At 40.4% G+C, this 27,852-nt stretch overlaps 1 protein-coding gene across 1 annotated transcript in view; it reads right to left on the bottom strand.

Annotated features, from left to right (window-relative positions):
- Positions 1–27,852, bottom strand: part of cpne4a (copine IVa) — a 67,921-nt gene that overhangs the window by 6,994 nt on the left and 33,075 nt on the right. Inside the window, exons 5-13 of the mRNA XM_036538355.1 lie at positions 25,894–25,968; positions 23,582–23,665; positions 22,175–22,264; positions 9,735–9,833; positions 7,624–7,710; positions 6,784–6,843; positions 5,764–5,897; positions 3,755–3,809; positions 2,953–3,004 (exon numbers count right to left, since the gene is read on the bottom strand). Of these exons, the coding sequence (XP_036394248.1) occupies positions 2,953–3,004; positions 3,755–3,809; positions 5,764–5,897; positions 6,784–6,843; positions 7,624–7,710; positions 9,735–9,833; positions 22,175–22,264; positions 23,582–23,665; positions 25,894–25,968 (736 nt within the window). The remainder of the gene's footprint in view (positions 1–2,952; positions 3,005–3,754; positions 3,810–5,763; positions 5,898–6,783; positions 6,844–7,623; positions 7,711–9,734; positions 9,834–22,174; positions 22,265–23,581; positions 23,666–25,893; positions 25,969–27,852) is intronic.

The following is a 27,852-nucleotide window of genomic DNA, read 5'->3' as shown; positions in this document are numbered from 1 at the left end:
ATCATCCAAATGACCTGCAGGCACCTACTGAGTCATTGAGTGCCTAAGAATGGTGAGACAACCTCTGCAGACATACCCATCCATATCCCCCACAGAATGAAGCCAATTTGTCCCATCACTGTGGGCTCAGATGATGACACGGCTGGGATTTAACTCATACGGCTGTACAGCACTACATGTGCTCGAAGTGAATGCCTCGACCACTAAGCTATTCAGAAGCTGTGTTTTTTGTCATTTTTGGAATCTTGTACACAAGATTGCATTTGGAATTTAACACCACGGTCTTGTAAAGTCTAGCTCCTACTGTGAGGGTCGAGTCAGATCTGCTCTGGGTTAAGGTTGAGGTCAGCCAATGCCCCACCCTGTTGAGCTGTGAGCTATCCCTGGCAGATGACCAGATCAGTACCTCCTGATCTGGAAACATCACCCTGGGCAGAACTCATGGCTGCCCCAAGTCCAGAGAGGAAATGGGTGGCAGAGGAATGTGAGGCTGATCTGGGCACTGGAATGGAAAGCTCACTGTTTCATTCTTAGATGCTACAGTATGCGAGGATTTAGCAAAGAACTGCGAGGTCTGTATGCTAAAATGGATCACATGTAAGCTACAGCTCCCCTCAACGCTAAATTGACAGAATGCAACAAATACTGAAGTTTGATTTGGTGTTCAGTTTCAAGCCAACAAACCCTTAAAATTTCAAACTTTCCACATTTTCAAAAGATATTTCTATATTTGGTGTAGCTATATTTTTAGAGAAAACTATCTGACATGATCAAAGAGAAAGTTCACAGAAGCCAGCCACATTTCAATATCATTCTTAGCAGAAGTGTGCAAGAATGGCGCTGAAATGTAGAGAGACAGAATATCAGGCCCAGAAAGGCACTAAATGACTACATCCCTCAAAGGATCAGCATTACCATTTATATTACATCAAATGTATTAAATGTATTCTATTCAGAGGCCCTTTGTATTGAATTATTTTTTCAACACTTTCCTTTATGCAGCCCATTTTACAATACATCTTTTCTGTACCACTCAGATAAGCCACACTATCATGTTTTCAGTGTTCAGAGAGTGTATTGTACACAGCATGATAGACTCTTATTTTTGTGAAATCTGAAGTCATCGTAACTTCTATACGTGGTCCTTTTGTGCTTATAAAAGAACAATCTCTTCAAAAATGTGCTTTGATGTGCTTGACTGGTGAACCAAACCAAATTTTCTTATTTCAATAATCATTCTTATTTTCCTGGGAAGTGGATAAAATACATAAGCCCAGTTTTACTAGAAACAACACTTAGATAGGTATGAGACTGATGAATGTGATTAGGTTGACATAACCTCTGCAGATCAGATCTTGTCATATGGTGTCTTTTGGAGACTGGTGCATCTCCAGAATTAATTTAATGAATTCATCTGAGCCTCTTTACCCCCCTACGGGCCTCATTAGCAAGGAGTGACTCTTATAAAATGCCACATGCTCTCTAAACTTCCAAACGGCTCTCCAAAAGAGCCTGTATATTTTACTGAAACATTAATCTTTAATGACCCGGCTCTGCCACCATGGAGCCTAATTCAGGTTCAAACGTATTGATCTCCAGCGCTGTGACTGCAGGGCTCACCTTCAGACTTTTCACATACCTGGCTTTGTCCGTTCTGAACTACTAAGAGTAAAACCACCAGTGGTAGCTTTCCCATGTCAGTTTTAAACATTAAGTTCTTTTGTCTGCAGAAAAATGCAGTCAGTGGAGTTGGAGTGGAGTCTAAGAACTACAATGAGAAGGTATGCTCACAATGGTACTACAACTTCTGTGGTGAAAAGACTTCAACCCACGTGCTTATGCAATGATCTGGTGCAGCTGTCTGTGTACGGCTTACTTATAGTTATGCCATTTCGTTTTCAATAGCTACTGTTTATTTCCCTCAACAGAGGTCTCTCGTATGAATGTTCAATGCATCATTTCCTGACATCTTTTGTGCAGGAATACAATCATCCTCTGGCACATTCAAGATATACAGTGCAAGTGTATGGGAATATAGACATCCAATCAGTCAGGACAATCCTGCTGTGGAAAAGACCTGGCAGTGTCCCAGAGGATTCTGGTTGCAGCTGATACCGAGCAGACAGAAGACGTGTGTGATACAGCGCTTTCTTTCACACATACAGATTGGTGTTACACCACCCCTTTCTGCGGGCAGGATGCGGGAGAAACCGACAGGGGAAATGCTCAGGTGGCAGGAACTCACGTGCATGTGAAGGTCAAGGTACAGCCAGCTGTAAACTGATTTACTTGAGCTGTGACAGAAATTCAATACTACAGTGAGGTAGACTGAGGTGGGACTAGGTGAGGTAATGTAAGACCAAGTTAGGCAGGTTGAGATAAGGTGTGTTAAGGTGAAGTTGGACTAAAGTGATGAATAAGGTGAGGTTAGGTAAATCAAGATGAGGTAAGATGGTTTAAGTTAGGCAAGGAAAGGTGAGAAACAGTGTGGTCAGACAGAGTGAGATAAATGAAGGGAAAAAGTAAGCTAATGTTTAAGTAAGCACATGTGTGTGGCAAAGGTGTGGTCTGAGGTTAGGTGAAGTAATTCACTGCTTGCATTTGGAAATACAGCACAATCGTTAGTATTGTAGTTTAGCGATGCAAAATTTGTTTGCTCAAAACAAGGTCTCACCTGATTAAATGGCACTCAATAAGTGTAAGATAAGATCTGGTGAGAATGCAAAAAAAAACCCAAAATGATTAAGCTGCCACTGCAAAGTCAGTGACAGAAGTCACACTAATACAGCACAATAACTGCGTCACATATCCATTTCATTCTGAAAGCTTTCTCTAAGGAACCTCAAGCTGTTTGTGGACATTTTGTAACCTAGACAATGGCATACTCCTGTGTATAAATAGTGCTCTTGTACAGCCATCCCCGCATTACACAGCCTATACTTGAACACTCACCTGCACATTCTGGGTTGTCTTCATTGAAGTTCACGGCAAAATCATGGGAGACCTGGAACACATAATTGGGGTCTATCAATTATCACAAAAGAGGACACAGACTTACACAGGCTGCTGCTCAAGGTGTGACTAAAACTGATCTATCCCCCTCCACAGTGGCAGCTGGGTCACTGCAGGTCTGGGTGAGGTCATGATCCAACAGAGCAACAGCGGCACTGTTCTATCCTTCTGTTTTGGACTCATTTCTCTTGTGCCCTGAGGGTTGATTAGAACAAGAACAGGCTACCCCGAAGGTTTATTACCAGAGGTAGAGCTTGACCCTACAAGACAATGGATTCATTTTATTTCCTGTGAAAAAAGGTACCTCTGAATGAGCTGGCACTCAAGTGCAATGGTCTTAACTTACCCCTCAACTTTGAGTGATATTATAAGTTTGATGATCACTGAAGCACAAAGAAAATGCTTACTAAACCAAAGACTTCTGGAAAATTTGATTAAAACGGATTGTGGTTAGATTAAGCCTCGCCTTTAGACAGTGAGTCTGTCAGCTTTACGATGAGAACAGTTTTGTAATTCAGTGGAGAGTAAATATTTCTGAATAATCTCATTTTGGATCAAACACTGCAACAACAATATCCATTATCTGACAAAATTAGATAACATGAGCTAACGGTTTCAGTGCAAAGTTTTTTTTATTTGCTGTCAGGACGGCTGAAAACCTTAAATCATGTCTCAGTGTTCAGTGTTTAAACATTGAGCCACGCTTAGCACCGTGAACATTTCTGGTTATTTGAGATTTTACCTTAAAATCAGGTGGTATCCGAGCACCAAAGCCAAAAGCAGGGAACATTTTGTCACTGGATTGAAAAAAAAAATACAAGCTGGATTAGTATGTAACATGGAGTAGTCTGTCTTGTATTCAGCGTTTTAGAACAAAAACAATATCGCCATTCTTTGTTGCACCTCATGCTAAATAAGATACTTAACGGATTACGCTGTGGTAGAGGTGGAGGGTGTTGGTTGTGTTTCTGATGAGAGGCTATTTTGTCTCTTAGAGTATATTGTAAATCTACAATGCCTCATAATGTACAGCCAGAAAGAGGCTCTTGTAAGATTTAGTCCCAGTTGTTCCAGGACGTCAAAATATATTCGTTTCCTTCATTTTAAATTTTAAAAACACACAATTACAAGCATTTCTTGTTCTGAGCGCTGATGGACCCCAGATATTAAATTACCTTTGCTTTATAGACAATTTTATACAGAGAGATTTACAGATTCATACACATTGTCTACCTGTATAGCTGGATATTTAATGGGGCAATTTAGGATTGGTCCGTTGGCAAAGGTTTGGACAGCAGTGGCCTACCTAGAATTGAAGAGGCATGGGTTAAGACCCATGTGCCTCTCCACTACTCCACTCCATCGCTCTAATGTTGTTAACCAGGGAATTAACATTATAGTAAGATGAGGGTTAAACCAAAGCTGTGTTACGGTCTGATAAGACACCATTCATTATTCTAAAATGGTGGTCTTTCAATAAACCTGACACAGATATGGTTTACAGATCGATGTCATTCTTTGAATAGCTCAAGCTGTTTCCCGATGAAGGTCGTTTACCCCCTGCTCCGTACAGTGAATGGAAAGTGGAGATTAGGAGGAGACAGCCTGACTGAGTCAGCAGTACACAATCACAGCTGAGGCCTATCCTGACAGCACACTCTGTTCATTTTAGACAGAATCTGAAGCATTCACAGCGGTGCCTATGAGCTGCAAGCTATCAGATGTCACAAAGTGCTTGATATCTCCCTCAGACTCTCAGCTCTTTAACACAAGCCAGACAGACATAGAGGAAGAAGTTCTAACTACTGCAGCTCTTTTTCCTTAACACTGAGTTACACATTTAAGCAGATTTTGTACAATACATTTTTCATTTTTACACATTAATTTTGCTGACCATATAACTTGTAATGTATAAATGGGGAAAAAGCACGACAGTGGTCTTATCCCACCAAAAAAGACATGATAGTTGGAAGTGATTTATTCTAATGACTTGTAACTTTTAATAACTTTTACAGCTTTCCTGTAGCAACATTGTACAAAATTCTAGAAAAGACTGATAGGGATCTCATCCCAAATGTCTATTGAGAGTACTGTCAGTGGTTAGCAGAGAACTTCATGGTTTAAAAAGTTATGTTAAAGTCCTTAGAGGGGGCACAGGTCAGAGAAGCCATTTAAAATGTGCATGTAAAGTGCTGCTAATTTGAGAGAAAAAAATAAAAATGAGGAAAAACTTACATTAATAAAAAACACAGTCTGGAAATCAAAAGGGGTTGACTACATTAATGTCAATGTGTCACCCACTGAGGTGACTTTTACACCCATGAATTCATTAAAGAAATTACTAACATTAAAAAGTAATAGACACAGACACTTTAACAAGCTTAATAACTGTATTATTATGACCATATTCACTGATATGTGTTTGGTATATCATGACATATTGCCTCAGGGAATTCCTTTGCACCCACATTTCACCATGATACCACTGTTAATCCCAAAGTTAAGGGTGTGAAATTAAGTGCCAGCATCCATTTCCTTCAACATCACGGACACTACGGATTTCTGATTATTCTGCTCATATCTACATGCAACATTTCACAGCAATAACCTATCGAAAAATGAGGTGAATCCGACTCAGATTAGTAACAGAGTTCGAGCAGGAATCAGTTCAAACTATGCGTGACCCTACTGACCATCTGAGAAACATTGTCAATTCATATGGGTATGTGGTTGGCTGCACGTAAGCCTTACCTGTCGTAGTCTTGGCAGATCTCTCCCACTGCGACCAGGGCCTTCAGATACTCATTAGGTTGGTATGGGTGGATATAGTGCAATGAGCAGCTGTTTCTGGGATCCCCATTAGATGCCGTGAAATCAATAGCTACCTAGAAAGACAAGAGGCAATCAGTATGTGCCAATTACCTGTAATTTATGCAATCTTTCTCTCTTAGACCATACGATGGTTATCGGACTAATGAGTCATTTCCCTATTTAGAGTGGCTGATAAGCACTGTCTGTGTTATGTACATCCAAAATAATATGGCAGAATAAATGACTATTCCACAAAGAAGACAATTCAGTGGCAAAATTTCCATTTAAGGGCAGTCAGACCCAGTCTAAAATCAATCATCAATGTAGTGCAAAATGAGTCCCTCAAGACTACTAATTGCATGAGTAAATGTACAGTGCATATTTGCAATTTTTGTCAGCATAAAAGCTACCCCACCTGTTTTATACAAACTGAGGTGGTTGCCAGGTTTAATCTGTAAAGTACTTATTAGCAGTTTTGATGACCATCGCTTACACTCCTTGTTGGATTATTTTCATCACATCTGGACAAAACAAAAGGACTGACTCAGCTTTGAATTCAGTCCCTGACAAATAAAAATGCCTTTCTGAAAACAGACGTTCCTGCTGTTGGCAAGCGGAAGCTGGTGCTTCTGTGTTCTAAAGTCTCCAGTTTCCTGTGTAGGTGCAAAAGTATGACTCATTGAAACAATTTGCAATGAAGTGAGTGAAGATGGCTCACATTTCAAGTCCAGTGACAATAACCTGAAACATAAAGGAGTACTCTAAGCTCTGCAAGTTCCCATATATATATATAATATATATATATATATATATAATATATATATATATATATATATATATATAGTAGGTGCACTAAGTTCAGTAAGATTTATATAGTGTAGGAGCACTTAAAGTTTCGTAAGTTCTGCCATTTCTGATTTTACTCCTTTGCCTGTCCATAGAGTGAAGAAATGTACTCACTGTAAACTGAATCTGGCATCCCCCCATGATGTAATCCAGGAAAGAGTGCATCTTGATGATCTGCAAATGGAACAACAATCACAAGTTTTCCTCACATATTGACAACCATCGACAGCTCTGGCAACAGTAATGTTGGCAAGGGAGAACCTTTAAAGTACCAAGGTACTCATAATGTATTAATTAAATGTGATGCAATTTTTAGAGTGAAATTTCTCAATTTTTGGATTCTATATCATAATGTATACAGTCTTCCTTTTTGCAAGGGGTACTTTGTTCTGCTGGTGTATACCTAGGGACTGCCATGATGCAGGCATTTATCTCCCAGTTAGAGATCCCTCATTGCTCATCTCTGTCTATTAAAAAGCCAGCTGTCGGGGCATGTTCAGTATTGATTTTCTCAGGTTTCAGTAAACAGCAAAAGCCCTTGTGACAGGTGCATTTGAGGATCTCTCTGGAGAAGTGTGCTAAACAGATACAAAACAGGCTGCGCTAAACAGTACTCCTGGTCCATTTCTGTTCACCGTGTCATCTTCCGTTACATCCTTCATTAGGTGCATTTATCAGGGAAAACACAGCCAAATACACTACGGACACACTCGACCAGAGTCTGTTTGACACTCGATCAAGCCAAGACAGGATTTACATTGCAAGAGTGGAGCACATTTTGCACATTTCTATGAGGAAAAAGGTCTAATAATCTGATCACCATCTGACCACCTCCTTAGTTAACTGTAGGTCCCTTAGTGAGGCGAGAGATTTCAGGATAATCATCACTAAGCCCGCTCTGGGACAAACATTTCTGCAAACATCTGCCAGACAGGGAGCAAGGTCATGCCTCACCTTGCATTGATTTAGAATAACAATCCCAGAGTTTTTGTAATTCTTCTTCTTGACCTTGTATTTGGGGTTTATACATTCCCATTGCACCTATTAAGGAAAAAGAGATAACAAAACAAACAGGATGACAATGGCTCCACAAGCTTTGAAAGGATAAAGAAGGCAATTATACAGAAAAATATTCATTAACCAAGATGACAGTTATTCCCTGGTAATTTCAGATATTATTTCAGGGTCTTATGGGTCCTGTTAATAAAAAAGCCATTATGTTTTAATGCTTATGTTATTTATTGAACTCTTAAAGACAGTCATTTCACAACAAAAACTGTTGATGGAAGGTGCAAACAGTAACAATGAATCTGCATGTAGTAAAACGTTCATCTCATCACATCAGTGAGTGATAAACATTATGCTAATGTCTCAGTTCATGCCGCCACTCCTACACACAGTTTTGTGTGGTTGCATTTATGACCATAACATATGAGGCTCAAGTCCCAGGTTGGGTAATGCTGTTGTACACATACCTCCTCTCGCAGGCTAGTTAGACTAGATATAATCCTATGACACAGAGTCACATCTTGGCAGAGGGGCATTATAATTTGTAAACCCACCATAGTGAGTCAGGCAGGGCTTCAGGGACAGAGCTGGGTTAAGTGGACAGCCTTTGACCTAGCAATACTTTCCTCAAATGAGGAGGTTGTTGAGCAGAGCCATGACGCCCATTCAGTACATTAACACTTTGTCCCCAAACACACTGGCATCCAGACAGCTGTTTGGATGCCAGAGTGGCCAGGAGTCATCTCCTCATGAGGTCAGAGGGGAACCATTGCTGAAGCTGTGTTCACAAGCTCTACCACACACTCCGAGAGGGGGAGTGAAGGGCAACACCAATGCTGACATTCCTCCTTACTCTTGTGACCTAGCCTCCCTTACTTCGAAAACAACTGGAGAAAATGGTGATAAATGTCTGTAAAAGGAAATGGCTAGTGTAACCTGACTGTGTGCTGTATGAATGTGCATACCCCCATTGCCTGCTATCACTCACAGTTCCCATAACATTAATGCTGCCAGCTCTTCTAGGCAGAAGGCTAAAAGTTGCTTTTTGTGGACAGAGATCACTAGGGGTTGGATGGGGGGTTATCCAGAGGGTAAATGTAGCTTATTTTCTGCATGTTACGAATTACTGGGCACAACAGTTTAATAAGCATAAAAGCTGAAAATTAGTTTTTTGACAACATGAAAAAGGAAAATGAATGTCGAAAAACTTATGAAAGTGGGTTTTGCAGTTATGATACATCCTTTACACATGTGTTTTCATTGACTAACACAGGATAGCAGTGGTCCATCTCTCTGTTCTTTTCCCTATTGTCAGGATCCTCGTGGCAACCAGACAGACATGATTCTACAGCATGCTCTCCAGCCACACAGAACTTCCTCATGTTGTCTTTTTACAGAGTTCTTTTCAGACAGGGGAATCAAAAGAACATCAGCAAGGAAGTTGCTGAGTTATTTATTTTACTGCCAATTCATAACCTGCCTCCTGGTGGAGTACTGACAAGGTTCAGTGTTATTCATGAACATGACAACTGTTTTTTTAGTAGCATGAAATATGAACTGGGCTCCAGTGAAGCCTTGTAGGAAACTGCTACATGGACTACCAGTTCCCCCTGGTGCCATTCCAAGTCCTGCACTTTCCACTTTTACTGCTGGCAAAGTCACAGCTGAGGAGCTGAGTCAAGACTGTACACAGCTTCGAGAAAATAAATTACCTCTCGGATTTTAATTACCAGAGCTTACAGTGTCCCTGGTGCTTTACCAAAAGGATGTATCATTAAATTTAAAAAAAAAAAATTGTTTGCGACCTAAATCAAGTTCTACTTCTGTGACCTACTTCCTTACTCTGTTTTTCAACCTCTGTGATGAGGCAAACCATTTAATGAGCAAAGCACACATCCTCTGAAATGCGTTTTGTCAATCAAGAAAAAAAAAAAATCGCCCCACTCACCACTGAAAAAGGAATGTCAAAAAACACTGCATAACAACTTTAACATGCATTGTTTTTTTTTTCTTGCAACACATACAAAGATGCAAACATACAAGCATTAAGATTGTACCTGTCGGCCATCCATTGCTCCTCGCATCTCTTTAAATGTCGCCTGGTATTCTCCGATGAAATCATGCTTCCCATTGGAGTCCCAGTCCCACACTGTGCACTGAGAGAGGATGGAATGATCACACAACATAATCTAGTATGGTCAAAGTACAGAAACAGAAATAAAACAGTTTTAAAGTTGAACTCGCATGTTATTCTTATACACATTAAACATAGAAAAGAGCACACAAAGTTTAATTGTTTTTTGTCACTGTGGTCCCATAGGAAACACCCTGTTATAAACACTGCACTGATAATGGACCTTTTTTCATTGGTTTTTGGCAGTCTTTCTCACAAGCTTGGCACCTGAAACATGGCACTCAACACAATTCTGGTGAAAACTTTCCAACATGCCTGATAAGGAAATTCAGGTCATAGTGCAAAAGACCAATTATTGTGGCTGATAAGCACAAGACACACTACAAGATCTATGATCTATGACTACATGCATCTATAATGCACAATTTTGACGTTACAAAGATGTTGAAATTATCCAGCATTCTCTAGACTTTAGAACAGGGGTTCCCAAAGTGTACCTATAGAACATTGCCTCCCAAGTCCTCCCAAAATCCTGTCACTTTAAAGATCATTTCAAAACCTTACTGCCATCTAGCAACCAGAGACCAGCAGCTGCTGCTCTAACAGACATGGTAGGTAGCGAATGGACTATTACATATTTTTAATTAGCCAGCTAGTTTGTGGTGACTGGCTCTTTTAAACCTTGGCATATGTTGGAAGAGCAAAATTTGTGCAACAGCCCCTAAATGCTGAAATCTATCATCTATACTGAGTTGTCTTGCTTTCTGAATGGGGGTATACATTCTGAACATATAGTAAATAAAAATGTATATAAATGTGTATTCACACATATAGACTTAATTTTATTTCATCTGTGCCATTTATGTCCACCTCCATCCTATCCAAGCTCACCAAATTGTCCCTCTACTATCATTTTTAAGAATCTGTAATAAGTTTTTGAACAGTTTCCACACAGCACATTATATTTTTTATTAATGAATCCTTCATTTGCACTTTATTCTCCATATCAATTGGTCTTGTATATCTTTTTTGCTTTAATTCTGTTCAATTTCCTGGCCTATGTGGTGAACTTTGCTTTAGCCAAAAACCACAAACTCAGCTTCACACTTTTGACACTTTCAAAACAACATTTGGCTTGTCAAATGCATCTTCATTTGCACTGACAGCAAGTGGAGACACTGAAAACTCTTGTGCAGCATCCGAAAGAAAACTGGAGCAGACTTCCATAAAGAGGCAGCCAATTAATCATTCATAAAGAGACATTACTGGGATAGTTAAACTTTGATGGTATTATGAAATATTCATATGCAGATGCTGAGGGTGACTTTTGAGGTGACGTCAGTAGTACAGTCATGATGAAAACAAACTGCATTTTCCCCCTCTGACTCTCTTTACTTTGGGACTGTTTTGAGAAGCACACCTCTTTTTGTGAGGCTGTTCACAGAGGTATTATCACAGTATCAATTCCCACTATGACATAATGGATTATAACTTACAGGTCTCCATACCATGTGGTGATGTCTTCCACGTGTGACACATCTGTGACACGTTTTATTGATGTCAGTCAATAAGATAAGTACAAATAGTCTCTAGCGTAAATATAGGTCAAATGTTACATTTATTTATTGCTTATATTTTCAGCCTGGTGACATTTTTAAAATGTGTGGGGAGAGACTGTACTACATGGAAGTAAATTGTTCAATTGACTTACTGTACAGACAGAACTAAATATTATATGAATGTTAAAAGAGGTTAAAAATACTCATTTTAAGTACACAGGAGTCCACAAAACCCTTGTAACAATCTCAATGGAGAAGTATTTTCAGAATAAAGTCCTGAAGTCTATTCTTTCAACAGAAAGTCTTCTAGGTGCACCGAGAAACTGCACTATAACTGATAAAAAATCGCAACATATTTTCGAGGACAACTGTTCATAATTAAAATATGTATTTTCCAATGACACTGACCTTAATGCCTATGAAACTGAGTATGCATAATCACTTTCTGAGCTTAATGTGATGTTTTTTCTTGTTCACACAGCACACTATACAGTGTTAAAATGGAAATCATTTAAACACAAAGTTTGAAAGGAAAGCAATAGCCATGCAATGCTGAAGGCACATTGTTAATGTGACACTTGCAACATTTAAATACCACATAAATACCAAACATTTTCCTCAGTAGGAACCATTAAATACCGGTCATACATATATAGCCTATGTAAGCCATTTAATTTCCATCTGACTATCAGCTGACCATCACATTCAAGATAAGACATACTGCACAATAAAACATTATAGGTTACACCAGTCAAACCAAACAAGAGTAACAATGATTTATTTCATGGTGGGATCTACAACATTCAGAGATGAAGACCAGAACAAGAAAAGCCATTGATTTTGTGTCAGGGCTTAATAAAACATATTTTACTGCTTATGACAGTTTCACACTCCACTAATACTGTCCCACACTGGGCTTGGTACTGTTTTAAGTGGCCTGCAAAGACAAGATGGATAGCTTTTGTCACAGCTGATCCTCACATACAAGAGGGAGAATTATGTGGCCCCCACCCATCATCCAGCCTATGAGGATGGACAAGGACCATTGTAATGAGATCATAACTAGGTGCCAACTGCAGATGCCAGATCCATCCACAAGATCACCTCTGAGAGATCCTGTCTACAGTCTGCACTTATGTGTGGTATCATAAAGACAGCAATAACAGAACATTTGAGCATTGTTTATGGCTGTAGTCATAGCTAATTAAACTAAGCACAGACTTGATATACAGCTTTCAGAAAATAATTTTAGAAGCAAGGTTAAAGTATTTGGAATTAGTTTTTGGGTTCAGGTTAAGATTGGACATGGACACGGTCACTCTGGATGAACCCTCTCTAATTCTCACTCAGCATGGAGCGAGAAGAGTAAGGATTTCATCCAACACATGTATGTTCCACTGCCCAGCTGCCTCTGATATATTCTGTCGGGGAGATCTGCTGCCATTGCATTTGCATAACCAGATCACTGGTGTGGCCCCTGTTAATGAAAGCAGAATTTTCTCTTCAGCGTGTCCTGGTGTGATTTCTTCCTTCATCATGCCTCAGCAAACTCATTAATAAAACCTCCTTCATTAAACCCTCTCAGAGTCAGCGGGTCATCAGCTCCATGTCACCTCCTGTATTGTCTCTGCTCCGAAGTCCATGCAACTGTGATCAAACATTTACACAAAAAAGCCAAAGGACAGGAAGGGGCTGAGAGGAGACCAGAGCCATAACTGAGGGTTGGTGTGGGAGGGGGAGTCTACACATGACAAGACAGGGCTGGGGATAATGGCTGTTGGGGTTAAAAAGAGGGAGACTTGTTTTCACCAGAAGCCAAATCATATGAGGTTAGGGCAGCTGACAGCAAAGGCAGTGTTATTCAAAGCTCATACAGACACTAAGGATCACACAACTTACTTAACCTGTCTATGTGAGCATTTTGTTGGGCTGTATATGTCTATATAAAAAGACATGACTTACATTTAAAAGGTCACCAGTCCATTTTCCCAACCCTATGAAACATGGTTAGCGTCAGTTAAATACAGAACACCTAGAGTAGATCTATTGGGTGCCTGTTAAATACAAAGAGAATACAGCACCTAAGAGATGCATTGCTAAAAATCACCTCAACCAGAGGTTCCTTTGAGGACACATTTTCTAGGATCTAATGGTATTGCACATCCAAACTTTCCTATCTTGCATCTATCATTTCCTTAGCATACAACAAGGCCCTTAGTCAGAGCAATTTGCATAGATTTTTGTGCTATCCATTTATACAGTCGAGTATTTATGGACCTGTCCTTTGAACCTGTAGCTCTTTGGTTATGATTTCAGTTACCTGACCACTACATCACACTACCACCCTATTACTCTCCCTGTTTTGGACTCCTTATGTGATTCCTGACTGAGAAGTTTAACTGAAATTTATCTTCATGTTATATGACTCGTGTGGCCGCTAAAGTACAAATAATTGGCCAGAATCATCCATGCACATACATCAGCAACATAACCACTCTCAGTCATTTACTTTTTCTAAATCTTTCTTGCTGTGCATGGAACATGCTGTACATGGCAGTAACTCTGCCATAAAAACATGGCACTCTACTGCATGACCGCTGCTCCCACAAATATGGCAGGATGCAGGAAGATGGGATGCTGTCCTCATTGGAAAAGGCACAGAATTAATTAGCCACACATTCTCTCCTGACCTGGCCCCCTGCTAGGCTGGAAAATGTAATGTTTGATTGCGTTACAATTTGTATCTGGATGACATTGAGTGTCAGGTTACCCATACGGGGTGCCAGTGTGTCCCACAGAGCAGGGGGGATTTCACAGAGCTTTTATCACAAGATTGATCTGGCAGCTGCTCGTTTAGGCTTGTGTCCTTTTGATGTTCATTATGCAAAGTCGCCTGTTGTGCCTCAAACCCATGCAGGAGCACAGAGCAACAATGACGCAGATGTATTTCAGCAGCTGTTTCGATGACCCAGCAAATCCAAATGTTCATTCAACGCAGACACCTGATATACCCTCAAAAATAACCCACCACAAGCAATATAACATGTTCCAAATTGATTTCGCATGTATTTGTACTTTCTTGGGAATATTCTGATATATTCTTACGAATAGGGTCAAAGGACAGCTCCTTGGAACTGTACAGAAATAAGAATTAATAAACATAAAAATCAACAAAGAAAATCTCCAGACTCTCTCCAAGAAAACTGAACTGCTATTGCAAGAAAAGGGGAGACCTTTGAGACAGCAATGATATGGCTCTATCCAGCTGCATCATGAGTTGCACATAAACTCCCAGAAAAGTGACCCTTTAATAATGTAACCGCAAACATTTTGTCTGAAACATTTAAACTGACCCAGGGTCAGTACTTGGGGGTGCCATCTGTCTTTATGTTGTAAAGCAGGCTACTGTTGAAAGGTGACTGTGGCTTTTTCAACTCCTGCAGCCATATCAGAAGGTGGAATTCATCCTGTCCCCATAAGGGGAATAGCTCTGTCCAAAGAGAAACAGGGGAGAGTGACAGTTCTTTGGAGGGCAAAGAGATATCCAGCTAGATGTGAAGCTGCTATCTAGTAGGAAAAATGGTGTATCTTTAAAACAATAAACTTGAAGAGTCCTAACTTTCACCATCTGGAAATAGTTTCCTTTTAGTATCTACAGTGAACCACTAAACTCTTGGCTAAAAGATCCAGGCTGACTTTAACACCCTTCCCCCCTCATCACACTGGGGTTTACAGGAAAGAGAAAGTACAGAGGTGCACTGATCTTGCATTATGCTCTTGGCAGGGGCAGAGAACACTATGCTTCACTTCTCAGCATTGCCTTGAGGCATTGTGAGATATTAGCAGAGAGATCCTGCTCATGTTGCCCTGCAGGAAGTTATCCTATATTCTCGGCCACAGGCCGTGTGAGTGAGATGAGAGATGCTTTCATTGAGTGCAGTAGTGTAGGTTTGGGACTCCTGCAATTGGCCTTCCTGCTGTGCACATCCCATCCACCACACGGCTCTTCCTGTATCGGTAGTGTGGCGCAATGAGTCGACGCTACACAAAAAGTGAAGCATTTGAAACAAATGAGCCTTAACACAAAATGAGAGTGAAACAATTTGTTAGATTAAACTGTCATGTCTTGCTGTGGCATTCCTGTGGCTGCACAACATTTGAGACTATGATTATAAAGCAATTCAGTGAGGTTCAAAAAGGCTGAGCTTGTGTTAACATCAAAATATACAGGAACAGGAAGCGCAGGGGCTCCCAAAAATTGGCCAGTGGTCACATTTGTTTTCAGCAGTTTCGAACCCAGCCATCAGCAGATGATAATGACATCAGTGGAGCAGCGCCTTCCCTCCAATGAGCGTTCCTCTATAGTGAGAAAATAGCCATTGGTTGTGTTTGAATGCATCGGAAGATTGCATTCATCTCCCCTCAGCACTCCTGTGCAAGTGCAGTGGTTGTCACAGTGAGATGAGCCTACAACTGCTGTTTCACAAACATGGTCACATAAAGGAGAAGCAGGAAACTGGCAGCTCAGCTCTCATACCACCTAGTTTCAGTATAATTGTTACTTTGCTCTTTGTTTCTGCAAGACAATCTGCAGTCTTGGGGAGGATCATGTACTTGCATGTTAATGTTGCAATGTTACTACATTTATACCATACTATTATGCATACATCCTGAGCTGTGAAGTGAAGTGCAACTCAGAAAGCTGTAAGATGATGCAGAAAATCTTAATGTTTATAAATAAATGTCACTTATTTGATAGAGAATGTGAAATCTGTAACACAACAGCCCTGTAGTAGTATGTACAGTAATGATGTAAGTGATTTTTACAATCCTTACTGATACTGAACTTAAAATTCCTTTCAGTGAACAGGAAATATTTGTGAGGCATCTTTAATATTGAATTGGTTATTGATCTTGTACCGCTCAAAAAACCAAATTAAATATATTTCAGTGTCATTTCAAATGGTTTACATTGGCAGAAAAAAAATATTCAGAAATTTAAGCTCTAGTGCAGTAAGGAATACATCTTTAAGTACTTACAAGGCCACAGTATCATAAATCATACTGCCATACATGTGCCAATGAGGATTCACCTTTTGGCTCAAACTGGTAGTAAGAAAGTGAACGTTTAGATCTGAAAACGCGATGGCAGATACGAATTTCCCACACTCCCTCACAAAATAAGCCCTTCAACAGCCCCTTCCAGCCACACTGCCCCACTTCCATCTCTTAGTATCAGCAATGAATAATGGAGGCAAGAATAAAAGATTATCTCAATGTCTGAATACCTTATTAATCACACCCATGCAATATTAACAATGAAATGAGTAGCCTTTTTCAGGTCGTTGAAGAGGGTTAAATAAATACTCTTTCATAGCACACTTCTCTCATTAGAGTCAAAGTGAATCAATTCATAACCTAATCAGTAAGGAACATTGTGAATTTATGACACAGCTGACAACAGTATCTCAGTGCTACAATGATTTTTTTTTTTTGCACGGCAATCATGTGACAATGCTGAACATGATTGCCATGCATGATATTGTATTCTGGCAGTGACATTACCTATGTCACATTGAATGAAATCCCTCCTGCAGTTTTGACTTGCAGTAGCTGTGGGTGCTGGATGCATTTCCACTTTATGGTAGTGGCAATCGTCCTGATGTCTGGAGTTGAAAGCGGCAGACTCAAGCATGTCACTTTTGTAGCCTTTTGTAGTTGCTCTTTTGCAGGGATTCTGTGATCACAGCAGGCAATGACTCCTCTGGGGGAATTCCTCTGAAAATCCCACACATTAAACCCCTATAGACTCAACCCCAAACCCATATAAACTTTCTCTCTACCCTATGGTCAGTTGAGACTGACCCGACCATTCCACACCTTTCTATTCACTCCTTTCAGACATTTCCCTATTTTTTGCCTCATTCACATGACCCAATGCTCAAACCACATCTAACCATGAGGAAGGAAAGAGAGAGACAGGGGGCATGTTTAAATGATTTAAAAGCTGACCTACATTTTACAGCACATTTCTGTCCAACTTCTCAGTCAGTAAATGAGAGAGGGGCACACAGAGCACAGACCCGTGATGCCAGGCAACGCTCGGTCGGAGTTCAGCACGGCACCAGGGAACCCGCAAATCCATTTCACACACAAGCAAGTCCTTTTCACTCACTGCTCTCTTGGTGTCTCCTTAAAACAACATTTCACAATCAGATACAATAACACCATCAGGCCCCAAATGGTTTGTGAGGTAGGATACTTTTATGAGGATCTGCATTCATTTCAGAAGAAAGATTATTAAAGGTGAATTGTTTTTCAAAAAGGCACTTTTTCTTGTGAGTTAAGAAGGCAGTAAACCCAGCCAGAAGCATTTTCTTGTAGTTTCATCATATATGGCTGCTGGCCTCTTGCACAAAGTATCACTGCACTCATCCATGAATCCTCAATAAGTTTTCTGGGAGGCGGGTTGTTTTGTTTTATTTGTCAGCAATTTAGCTACAAATATAACACTCTTTCTGCTGCCAGCACTGCTGTTGCACAGTAGGCAACATGACAGCAGTGTTTTGCCTGCACCCGTTAAGCATGTCCTCATACCCTGATATGTGATCACCCCAGGAGCACTGATTGCCCTCCATAAGCAAAAGTACCATGAACGAGCCAGCGGCTGACCACCATGACGGTCGCCGCGGCATGACATCAAGATGACACGGAGAGCGGTGCCAGAGCGAGGGCGCTCACAGATGTGTCACGCTCCGCTACACACGGCTCGTCCGCCCCTGCTCATCTCAGAACCAGTCACATTTTTAGTTGCACACTACAGGACATTAAATCAAACAGGCAGGAAAGGGGAAAACCCATCAGCGATTAGGTACTTGGATAAATACGCTCCATCAATAGAAGAAAACACTCAGAGGGGAAAATGAAACCTAGCAACCAAGTTGTGGGGGAGATGGGAGGAGCATCAGGACAGGACAAGACTGCTCAGCTGCTTTCCTCCCAAAATATCCCTAGCAGCCTTTTACTCAGAACTATCTTAGCTATAACTACCAGCCTCTGATGCCAGGTATCCTAAATGACTTCACTTAAATTGGGATGATGGCTGCAGGTGTCACTTTATGGTGGCAGTGAGGGAAAGCAGAGGGAAAACGGAGGTTCATTGTGCATTCTTTATTTCCCTGTACGAGGTGAGTCAGCACCACCTGCAAGCACCCTCCGGGACGCAGAACACAGAACTAATCACGCTGCTCCTGGGAGCCAGTCGCTACGGTAACAATCGCTGATTGAGTTCACCTGATGAGGAGTGCTGCCAGGGGAGATGGGGGGATTAAGGCTCTCTCCCGCCTCTCGCCCACGATAATGGGAGGGACCAGCGAGTCAAAACCGAGGACCCACAAACAATGGACAACTTGTTCTTCTGCAAGTTTTTAATGAACCAGGAAGGTATGGATGAAACAACACACATTACTGGAGCTGGCAAGTCCTCCTCTCTTGTGGAATATAAAGAAGTTTAACAAACAATCTACATTCAGCTGTGGTCAGCTCATTTGGTCAGAGCTCACTGTGGTTTCTGTCCAATAAAGAAGATAGATGAACTAATATACTATGAGGACAAGAATATCATACATCACAGAGCCCCAATCCACATCTGTGAGGCTGTGGGCCAAACACTCTTCATTTCAACTTGGCTGCAGAGTGAAACCAAAACATCTCAGTGTTAAGCCTCTCACAGACAACAACGCAACGGACCTTTTTGCTAATAATGGAAAATTCTCTTCTCCTCTATAATTTTAAGCTTAAGGATTGTGTGTAAGGAAGCATATCAATACTCTCAGTTGTTGGGCTTTATCATATATTGTTTATCTGTTTATCATAATATATCATCATCACGTCATATTATCACATTCCTCCTTCCAAGTGGCAATGCATACCAGTACATTTAAAATGGCATTGACATTCTGCCAGATAACTGTTATTCTATTCACAACATCACTTGACAGGCTGAGAGGGCATTTTGCCTACATTTATTTAGAGGAAATCATTAGTGTACGAGCACATCAGCTGCTGTCTATAAGATGAAAGAAACATATAAACTGTCTGAAGATGGCTTTTGTTTATATTTACACAGAGGAAAGGCCCAGGAACAGCTTAATAGAGAAATTGTATCTAACCCAAAGCATCCTCAGTATTCTTGTATACATTCTGAAACCACTCACTAAATATTTAATGAGTAGTTATTTGTTTGTCTTCAGCAGTTTCTCTGCATTTCACTAAACAAACTATTGTTTATGAATTCTGGAGAATGAGAGACAGTGTGGTAGACTTTGGCAATGCCCCTCCATTCACAACGCTCAGTTTACATTATTTGCTTCCCCTGTGATACCACCTATCATAGCCTCATGGTTACCAATCTGCAGACTTGTCCATATTCTCGGGAGTCTGGTTAGGAGCGCAAACGAGCTCATTTACAGGATTGATTGGCTTTGGGGCTAATTAGACATCAGAGCCTCGCGTTGGCCAACTTTCACAGCATCAGTACTTAAAAGGACCCTTTAAAAACCCATGAAGTTCAATCAGAGCTTGGATGCTGATTGGACCCCCATTACTGTGCAGCCTTGTGAGTTATGGTGTTTCATGTTTCCTGATTGGAGCTCTGGGTCTGAGTGACTACAGGAAAAGCACAATCAAGAACGGCATTGTTAGCATTTTTACTCTCTTCCCCTCACCTCCCACAAAGATTGCAATAATAAGCAGAAAATGAATCAAAACTGCTCTATTTGAATTGTCACCACACCACAGTGTCCTGCGGCTCCGTGTCTTTTCATATAAACCAAACAAACTTATTACAGAGCAACACCCCCCCAGGGGTACTGCCTATCAGACATCAATAACTTATTGTACACAATGTGCCAGAGGATTACTCCACAGCAGGGGCTCCAGCCGGCCTGATTGGGGAATTCTCACAACACACTATGGGAGACCAGATCGATTGGAGTCACTGGATTTCTGTCAAAATGTACAGCAAACCTGTACGTATCCAGGGTAACGACAGGGACTAGAGGCTTCTAATAAAAGCCTTTTTTTAGGGTTTATTCTCAGGTGGTCATGGCTTTGAGGAAAGCAAGTGGGTCCTAAAAGTGATTGTTCCCCACCTTAGCATCCAGAAAGACTCATGCAAACAAGAGGACGATCTGACTAAGACTAATGCTATGATCAGTCTCCGATCACTGACTGACGGCAATCACACAGTGGTCAACAATTAAATCAACAAACAGTAACATTGACTCATACTGTTGCATAAAAGCCTTACTATGAGAATGGGCCACTACATGAGGCACAGAAGCCACCTGACCAGCAAGCACCCAAAACGCATAAGTTCTGCTATGTGTGAAATCTTACTGAAAGGCTTTGTAGTAGCAGTAAGCATTAAAATCAACAATCATTCCTCTAATATCCCACAGTGAAATGGCCACCTCTTTTTTTTCTACAACCAAAGATTTAATCATTTTGTGAGATTTTTAAACAAAGTCAAATAGATTTAAGCTCAGCCTATTTGCTCAACCTATTCAGCATTCTGGTTTTCAGGGACAGATGTCAGGTGACAGATGCCACACCCCACACTTCACAGCAATGGCAGCAGATGGTATGAGGCAGACAGTAAAGTAAGCAAAAAGAACTGTGCATTCTCCAGACAGAGGGGGGAAAACACTAGAAAGAAGACATAGCAGGGGTCTACTTCATCAGAGGCAAGCTTTTTTCCCCCAAGTTCAGTCTTTTCCAAAGACCATGATTCTTTACTTCTTATCCTGGTGCTTTCCCTTGGGTGCACCTGCCAAAGCCGAAGTGCTCTATGACAGGCAGGATCCCATATAGTTACACTGCTGTTGGGAAGCTGCAGTGAGTCAGCTTCAGAGCTGTGAAGTAGCATCACACAGGGAGTTGTGGTAGTTGCACAACTATGCTGAACTGGTGTCAGTACTGTCCCACAGCCATCAGTGGAGAATGCAGTACAGCAATACAGACTCTGTCTCGGCTATCAGATGTTGAGGGCATTATTCCATTTCAAGCATATCAAGATTTCAGGAGCAGTATGAAACTATGTCTACTGTAAGCCTTACCGAGCAACCAGAATCACTATCGTGTACAACAATGACAGCACACAGCAGAAATTAATCAATCGATCAGTTTATTAACTGATAAGGTGAATGACATTATTTCCTCAAAAAATAGATGCAGTATATGTCGTCAATAAATTATAGACGCTGAGAGCTGCTTCTATAATCTCCATTGGCTGTTACATATAAGGAAACTGAGGTCATATGTATATTGAGAAGCTAAGAAGTGCAATGTCAGCATGAAATCCAGCCCACATGCTGAGCAATGTTCTATCAGTGGGGACCGAGTTTCTTCATCTCTGATATCTTCAATCCATCAAGGGGAGCTTCACCGCAAATATCGTAAATCTCCTATTATCCTCCCCCACATTCCCCCGAGATGTGAGGCCAGGAGCCAGAGAGACGAACAAGGGAGCACTGATTGTTCAGCGGTCTCCGAATTCAAGGCCATGAGCCCACACAGCAAGCATTTTAATCAGAAACCGCGAAAGTGGCTCACAGTCCCGGGTCCTGGTGAATGGGTAATCTCAGAAGACGTCCCTCTCAGGCCAAAGGCCGACTCTAGGAGGGGACACTGCATTTGGCTGTGCTTTGTTTCCAGCAAAGATATTACCAAACGACTGAACCCAAGGCATGACTGGAAAGAAATGACACTTTCCTGGTAATGACCCTGAGCAGGTTGTTCTCACCTTCAGAATGCGGTCATGGTCTCCACTGCAGAGAGAATTCAAAGACACCTTGAAGGTTTTCCAAACAGGATTGAGATTGTTCATGACAGTCTGGAAAACACACAGAGGAAGAAAGTGTGCGCGTCAGACTGGCTGCTTGGCTGTTTATGTTTTCAGATACCCTTATCCAAGACATCACATAGAACATTAGAAGACACCCAAACAAATCAGCTTTTATGTGTGTGTCCATGCATGTGTGAATATGTGTCATGTGTTGGCCTGTGTCATGTGTATGTGCACCTGTGTATGTATTGCAAAGTTTGTTTTTGGAATGGGTATGGCAACACTAGACTGAATCGAGTTCCAGTTACTTCTGAAACAAGGTCAGATATGCTGAACCTCACAGTAACCTCAGAGTGAGCACAGAAAGCAGGGCTTACAGGCTACTTTTACTCCTGTTTCAGACGGGAAGAACCTCCTCCTCCAGCCAATGGGCATTGTTTGGTTTTGACCCTGAGATTATCCCTCACAGCTCTTTCCAGAGCCCTGCTGTGGCAGAAGTGAATAAATGTTATCATCTGTGGTGCATTGGAGTCTGCCCTTCTATCGGCACCCACAAACTGCTGCTGCTTCTCTACACTCCAACAGCACGGATGTGAAATCTTCCCTTGTGGTGTATTGTTCACCTAGCACCCTGAAGCTCTACTTTAATTATTAACGTCCCTCAGCTCCTGTTGGAAATAGGTTACAAAGAGGTTCCAGTGAAACAGAATGGATAATGTCAGGTTTTTCCTGAGGCCACTATCCCTGCCTGGTGCCAGTGTGAAAATGGTATGTTTTTTTTTTTGTCAGTCAGCAAGGCAGAAGGGATTTTAGCTCTTCAGTGGTATTCTGGCAGTACACTGCTGGTTTCTATAGTGATATATGGTGATATATAGGTGATCCACCTCTCTTGGACAGACACTTCTGTCAATGGTGATGACTGCTGCCCAAAGTCCTGCTTCTGGTGGGTCTCCTTTCCCATTTTCCTCTGTGAGAACAATGATATCTGGGAAATTGTTCATGTCTTTTTATCCAGCTCTCATGCTCCCTCTGCCCATGTCAGAAATAACCCATCAGTAAACACTGACCAGAAAAGGCAGCAGCGGCATAGGGTTTGTAAGGAGTTGCCAGTCTGATTCCCAGGTAGACTACTGCTATGTAAGTTGTGCTGGAGACTGAAACTTTAATACCCTTCTTAGCATTGTTTATAATCTTTGAAGAAACTATTACTCACGGGTATAAATAATGCATGAAAATTGGTATGTGATAAGGGTATAACACACTAAAGTCATGACATTGTTTTCCACAGATAAAGTACATTTTTGCTGTGAAAGGACAGTAACATCAGGTTGCACGTCCCTCCATGTCTCCATAGTATGACCTTACCTCTGTTCTGTGGACGAGCTGTTGAGTGGCATCATCATTCATTCTGAATATTTCCAGGAATGGATCAGATTTACTAAAAAAATCCTTCAAAAACAAGAAAACAAAGAGAAAAAATATCATCTGACACACAACCCACCACACATGGCATATGTGACAGTTTATCTTTGCACAGCTAATTATATTAAACCAGTCAGTATTGTCTAAAAAAGACTGATCTCTATATTGCAAATCTCAAACTGGCAAAACACTGTTATAATGCTATGGTCTTAGAAACAGCCTTCAAACAACTCAGTCATAAAAATTCATAAATTCATGTCACATGTGACCTTTTTTTATTTGGTCATCAAAAGATCCATTATCTGTCTCCATTATTCATTGATTGACAGATCGATGGATTGATCAACATGTAATCTTGACACCCAGATATAAAACCGTGTGTATTGTATTACCCTCTGTACCTAAGTGATATCTGATATGACTGAATTATGTACTTTATGGAAGTGCTTCCTCTTTATCTCTCTTTTTCTCTCACTCTTCGTGTCATGAAAATTTTACTCCATGGCAATTTGATGTCAGATTTCTTTGTCTTCAATTATTCATTGCTCTGCTGTGAAATATGACATGAAGGGGGCTTAACTGTCTTATCAAATCCAACCATGATGCAATTCCATAGTTGTTTTTGTCAAAATCTTTTCTGACAGTTTTATGGTAAGTCAGTAATAAACTCAGAAGCTGAAATATTATCCAGGATTGAAAATTTATCAGACCCTGTACTGTAAATCAGGTAGTGCTTCAGTTTTATTATCACATATCTCTTGCTAATGTCATACTAAAATCGAATCCAATTTTATATCACAAGAAAAGGTGTGACAAATTTAGCTTTAACTTGTGATGATACATTGACAGAAGTGAGATCCAAGCTTGGTTTTTCTACATCAATCTCGTTTCATTCCACTACATCAGTGAGGTACAATGTGTTTGCCTGATTATTTCTTATACCCATTCACTGGAAAAAAGATAATACTTCACATTAAGTAGACTTAACTTCTAGGGGTACATGTCCTAAAAGGCATGTGCTATGGATTCTAGTTGTTTTGATACACAGAGAAAATCTAATACAAAGGCCAAATGGAAAAAGCTCTTAAAACAACAGTAGAAAGCTCAAGAGTTATACCTTCCAGTTTTTAAATGTTTTGAAATGCACCCATACAACATACATGTTGTATGAATTCAAGGGCTGTTTTTTGTATTTGGTAACATACATTAAATTTACATTCCATAGTGCCCAGAACTGTACTTACACTAGAGACAATTTAAGATGTATACAAATGTACATCTTATATTGTGTGATCATTATACAGTAAATTTAGGGAACTCTGCATGAGTAAAAGGCCACAGATTTTTAACATTTGAATGGGAACTGTTACTGTGCCCTTTTGTAGGGCAATAATGTGTAAAATAACATGTTATGTGTAAGCAAGGAGATTTTTTCATAAAGCACAAATTTAATTGAGAGATGAGATGAGATTGAACTGAAATTATTTGAAAATTTGAATATGAAACATCAAAAACTAACTCTGTGTTAAATTTCTCATTGAAAGTATTGAAAGGCTAATTGCTTTGTACATTCACCAAACAACATGCTAGTTCATCCTAAATATATTCATCTGCAAACCATAATGCATAATCATAGGGCAACTACATTTATTATGAATGGCAGCAGGTTTCTCCTTTTCTCTGCTTTCCTGGTGGCTGTCCTCCCACCTGTCTGTCACACTGGGTGTTCCCATGCGTCAGGTGCCTTAAGCAATGTGGAACCCCTTTCCACACCCGGAGATAAGTCATCCTTTCAGCTCATCAGTGGCAGCTCATTTCTTTTCTTTCATGTGCCTCTCTCCCAAAAACCGACCCCCGTCTGCCATGCCCCCCGCCCCCAGCCTCTCAATCCTTTTTCCTTTATCACTGTTTCTAAATCAAATCCTTTCATTTAATTAATGCTCCGGTGATTATCACACTGTGCTTATCGCTGCCTGTTCTAATGAAGGATTAAGGCACAGAAAAAAGGCTACATTTTTAAGATAAAATGTAACCCCCATTGGCCCGGGTGACTCTTGTTCTGTTTGCACTGAAAATAAGAGATGTACGGAGAAATCATCCTTATACATTTCAGTGCCTCATAATTATTCAGCTGACAAAAGTGAAAAGTTTTTTTCCCCAAGGTGCATCCAATTTATTGCCATTTTTAATCCCTGATTTACAGACATTTTAACAGTATCCTTTCAAGGGTACCAGGAAGAAGTTTGACATTGTACCTTGTCATCCAATTTCCTTGCGCTGAACGAGAGCTCAACGTAGTCATCATTTCCTGACAGCTCCTCTGCAATGACCTATGGGAAAATGAAGTATTATAAATGTGGGATGATTGCGACAGGAAAAAATTATTTCCGTTTCAGGGAGCATCCTACTTGTCTTTCCATAAGAAAGAGAGAGAAAGTGAGGGGGAGAGAAAGCAAAACAGAGATATCATTATAAAAGCAGGGGAGGTAATCTCTGAAGTGTCCGGGTTTCCTGCAGACTGGCACATGTAGGAAACACACGTGTTAGCAGGTATCTGATTAACGCCTGTTGTTTGATGATCCAGCTGAATGTTTTTGTTTCTCCCTGTGTGCATGCCCCACTTTTGAAAGGAAACCACTCTTGCACATTTTCAACTGATAAATGGATATGTAACAGAAGTGCATACATTGAAGTGCATCCTTCTCTCTCCCACTAAATGACATGTTACTGTATGTAGATTTTTTTTCTCAATATCAGAAGCTATTTATCATTGAAGTGGGCTTATGAATGCTGAAGAGTAACCTGCATTTTAAATTAGGGCACCCCAGATCTTACCAGTATGCCACTCCAGGTCTGTTTAAACCATTGATGTTCTCAAAATATAGGAAAAGAGGGCCAAACTGGATCAGACGTTTGGCTGGAACAAATGCTTGCAGATAGTACAGCCTTCTAAGTCTAGGGTTTGGTAGCTAAGTTTTACACTATAAACAAAGGTGCCCCCTCATACATTACTGAAGTTGAGCCAGAGAGCCAATGGATCACCTCCTAGAGTTCTGATTGATCTGTCTGAAGGACAGGATCAGTGTCTGCCAAAACCAAACTGACAATACATTTGAGAGGAATGCGGGGACCTTGCACTGTGTGCTCTAATGCACCATTGCTGTCGTCACTGCAATCTGAGGGGAACTGTATGTAAAACTTTAAGAGATTTATTTTGCTGTCTTCAGAGTAACCTGCACTCTCAGAATCATCAGAAAAATTTCCACCATAGTCAGCATATGTGTTCTAAATGAATTCTTTGATGATTGTGTGACCTCCTCTGAAGGTTTAAGTGCATAATATTATTGTTTATTGTTTGGAAACATCCTGAATATTAAGGCAGGCTTGCTGTCAACGTTATTAGAAGTATTTGGTGATATATTGGCAAGCTCTTGATTTTGTCATCTATTTGTCTGAAATCTGTGCATCTCTCCTTTTTTCTGTCTTTCAGATGTACCAAGAATGAAATTATAATTTGAGACGGCTGCTTTTATTACTTTTCATTTTACTGTTGCAGATCACATAGACATGCATAGACGTGTATTTGGGACAACATTTCTACCTATCTCTGTCTCTGTATTCTTTGTCTTCCCACCATTGCTTGTGGAATGCTACATATTAGCTGTTGTCCTCTATGTGGTTATGCTTGGCTCTTATGAAGTGTTCATGTGCATTCTGAGGATCCTCATTTTAATGCATGGAGAAAGAACAAAGCATTAGAATGTAGAATATTTCAATGAATCATTATTTCATTCAGCTCAAACTGCTTAGAATTGTGCATTATTATGCAAATATCTATGGCTGCCATTTCCAATCCTGAATGCCAACACTTTCCAGAGAAAAATACAATAAACATACAATAAACAATTACAAGCTTAAAGCCGGAGGATGAATTATATTGTTTTTTCTTCTGTCTAGAAAAAAATTATTATAGTGGGATTGCACTCCGGAATAAACTTTAATTGTTCCATTTTAACTTTTACAAGCCAGTCACAAGGGTTTTTAGAATAACCATATTAGTTCAGAGTATGAACTGCAATGTAGAATTAGTAGTAAAGGCTAGATTTAACAAAATGCATTTTATTCCTGAATTTTATAGCTAGCCCCAATGTTGAGGTATGTAGGCAAAAACAACATAATATTTTACTGGATAACTGTTTTGCAGGATATCATTT

The sequence above is a fragment of the Megalops cyprinoides genome, chromosome 10 (genome assembly GCF_013368585.1).
Source record: "Megalops cyprinoides isolate fMegCyp1 chromosome 10, fMegCyp1.pri, whole genome shotgun sequence".
NCBI classification, from domain to species: Eukaryota; Metazoa; Chordata; class Actinopteri; order Elopiformes; family Megalopidae; genus Megalops; species Megalops cyprinoides.
Note: the sequence above shows the minus strand (reverse complement) of the source record. Positions and strands in the feature narration are given on the sequence as shown.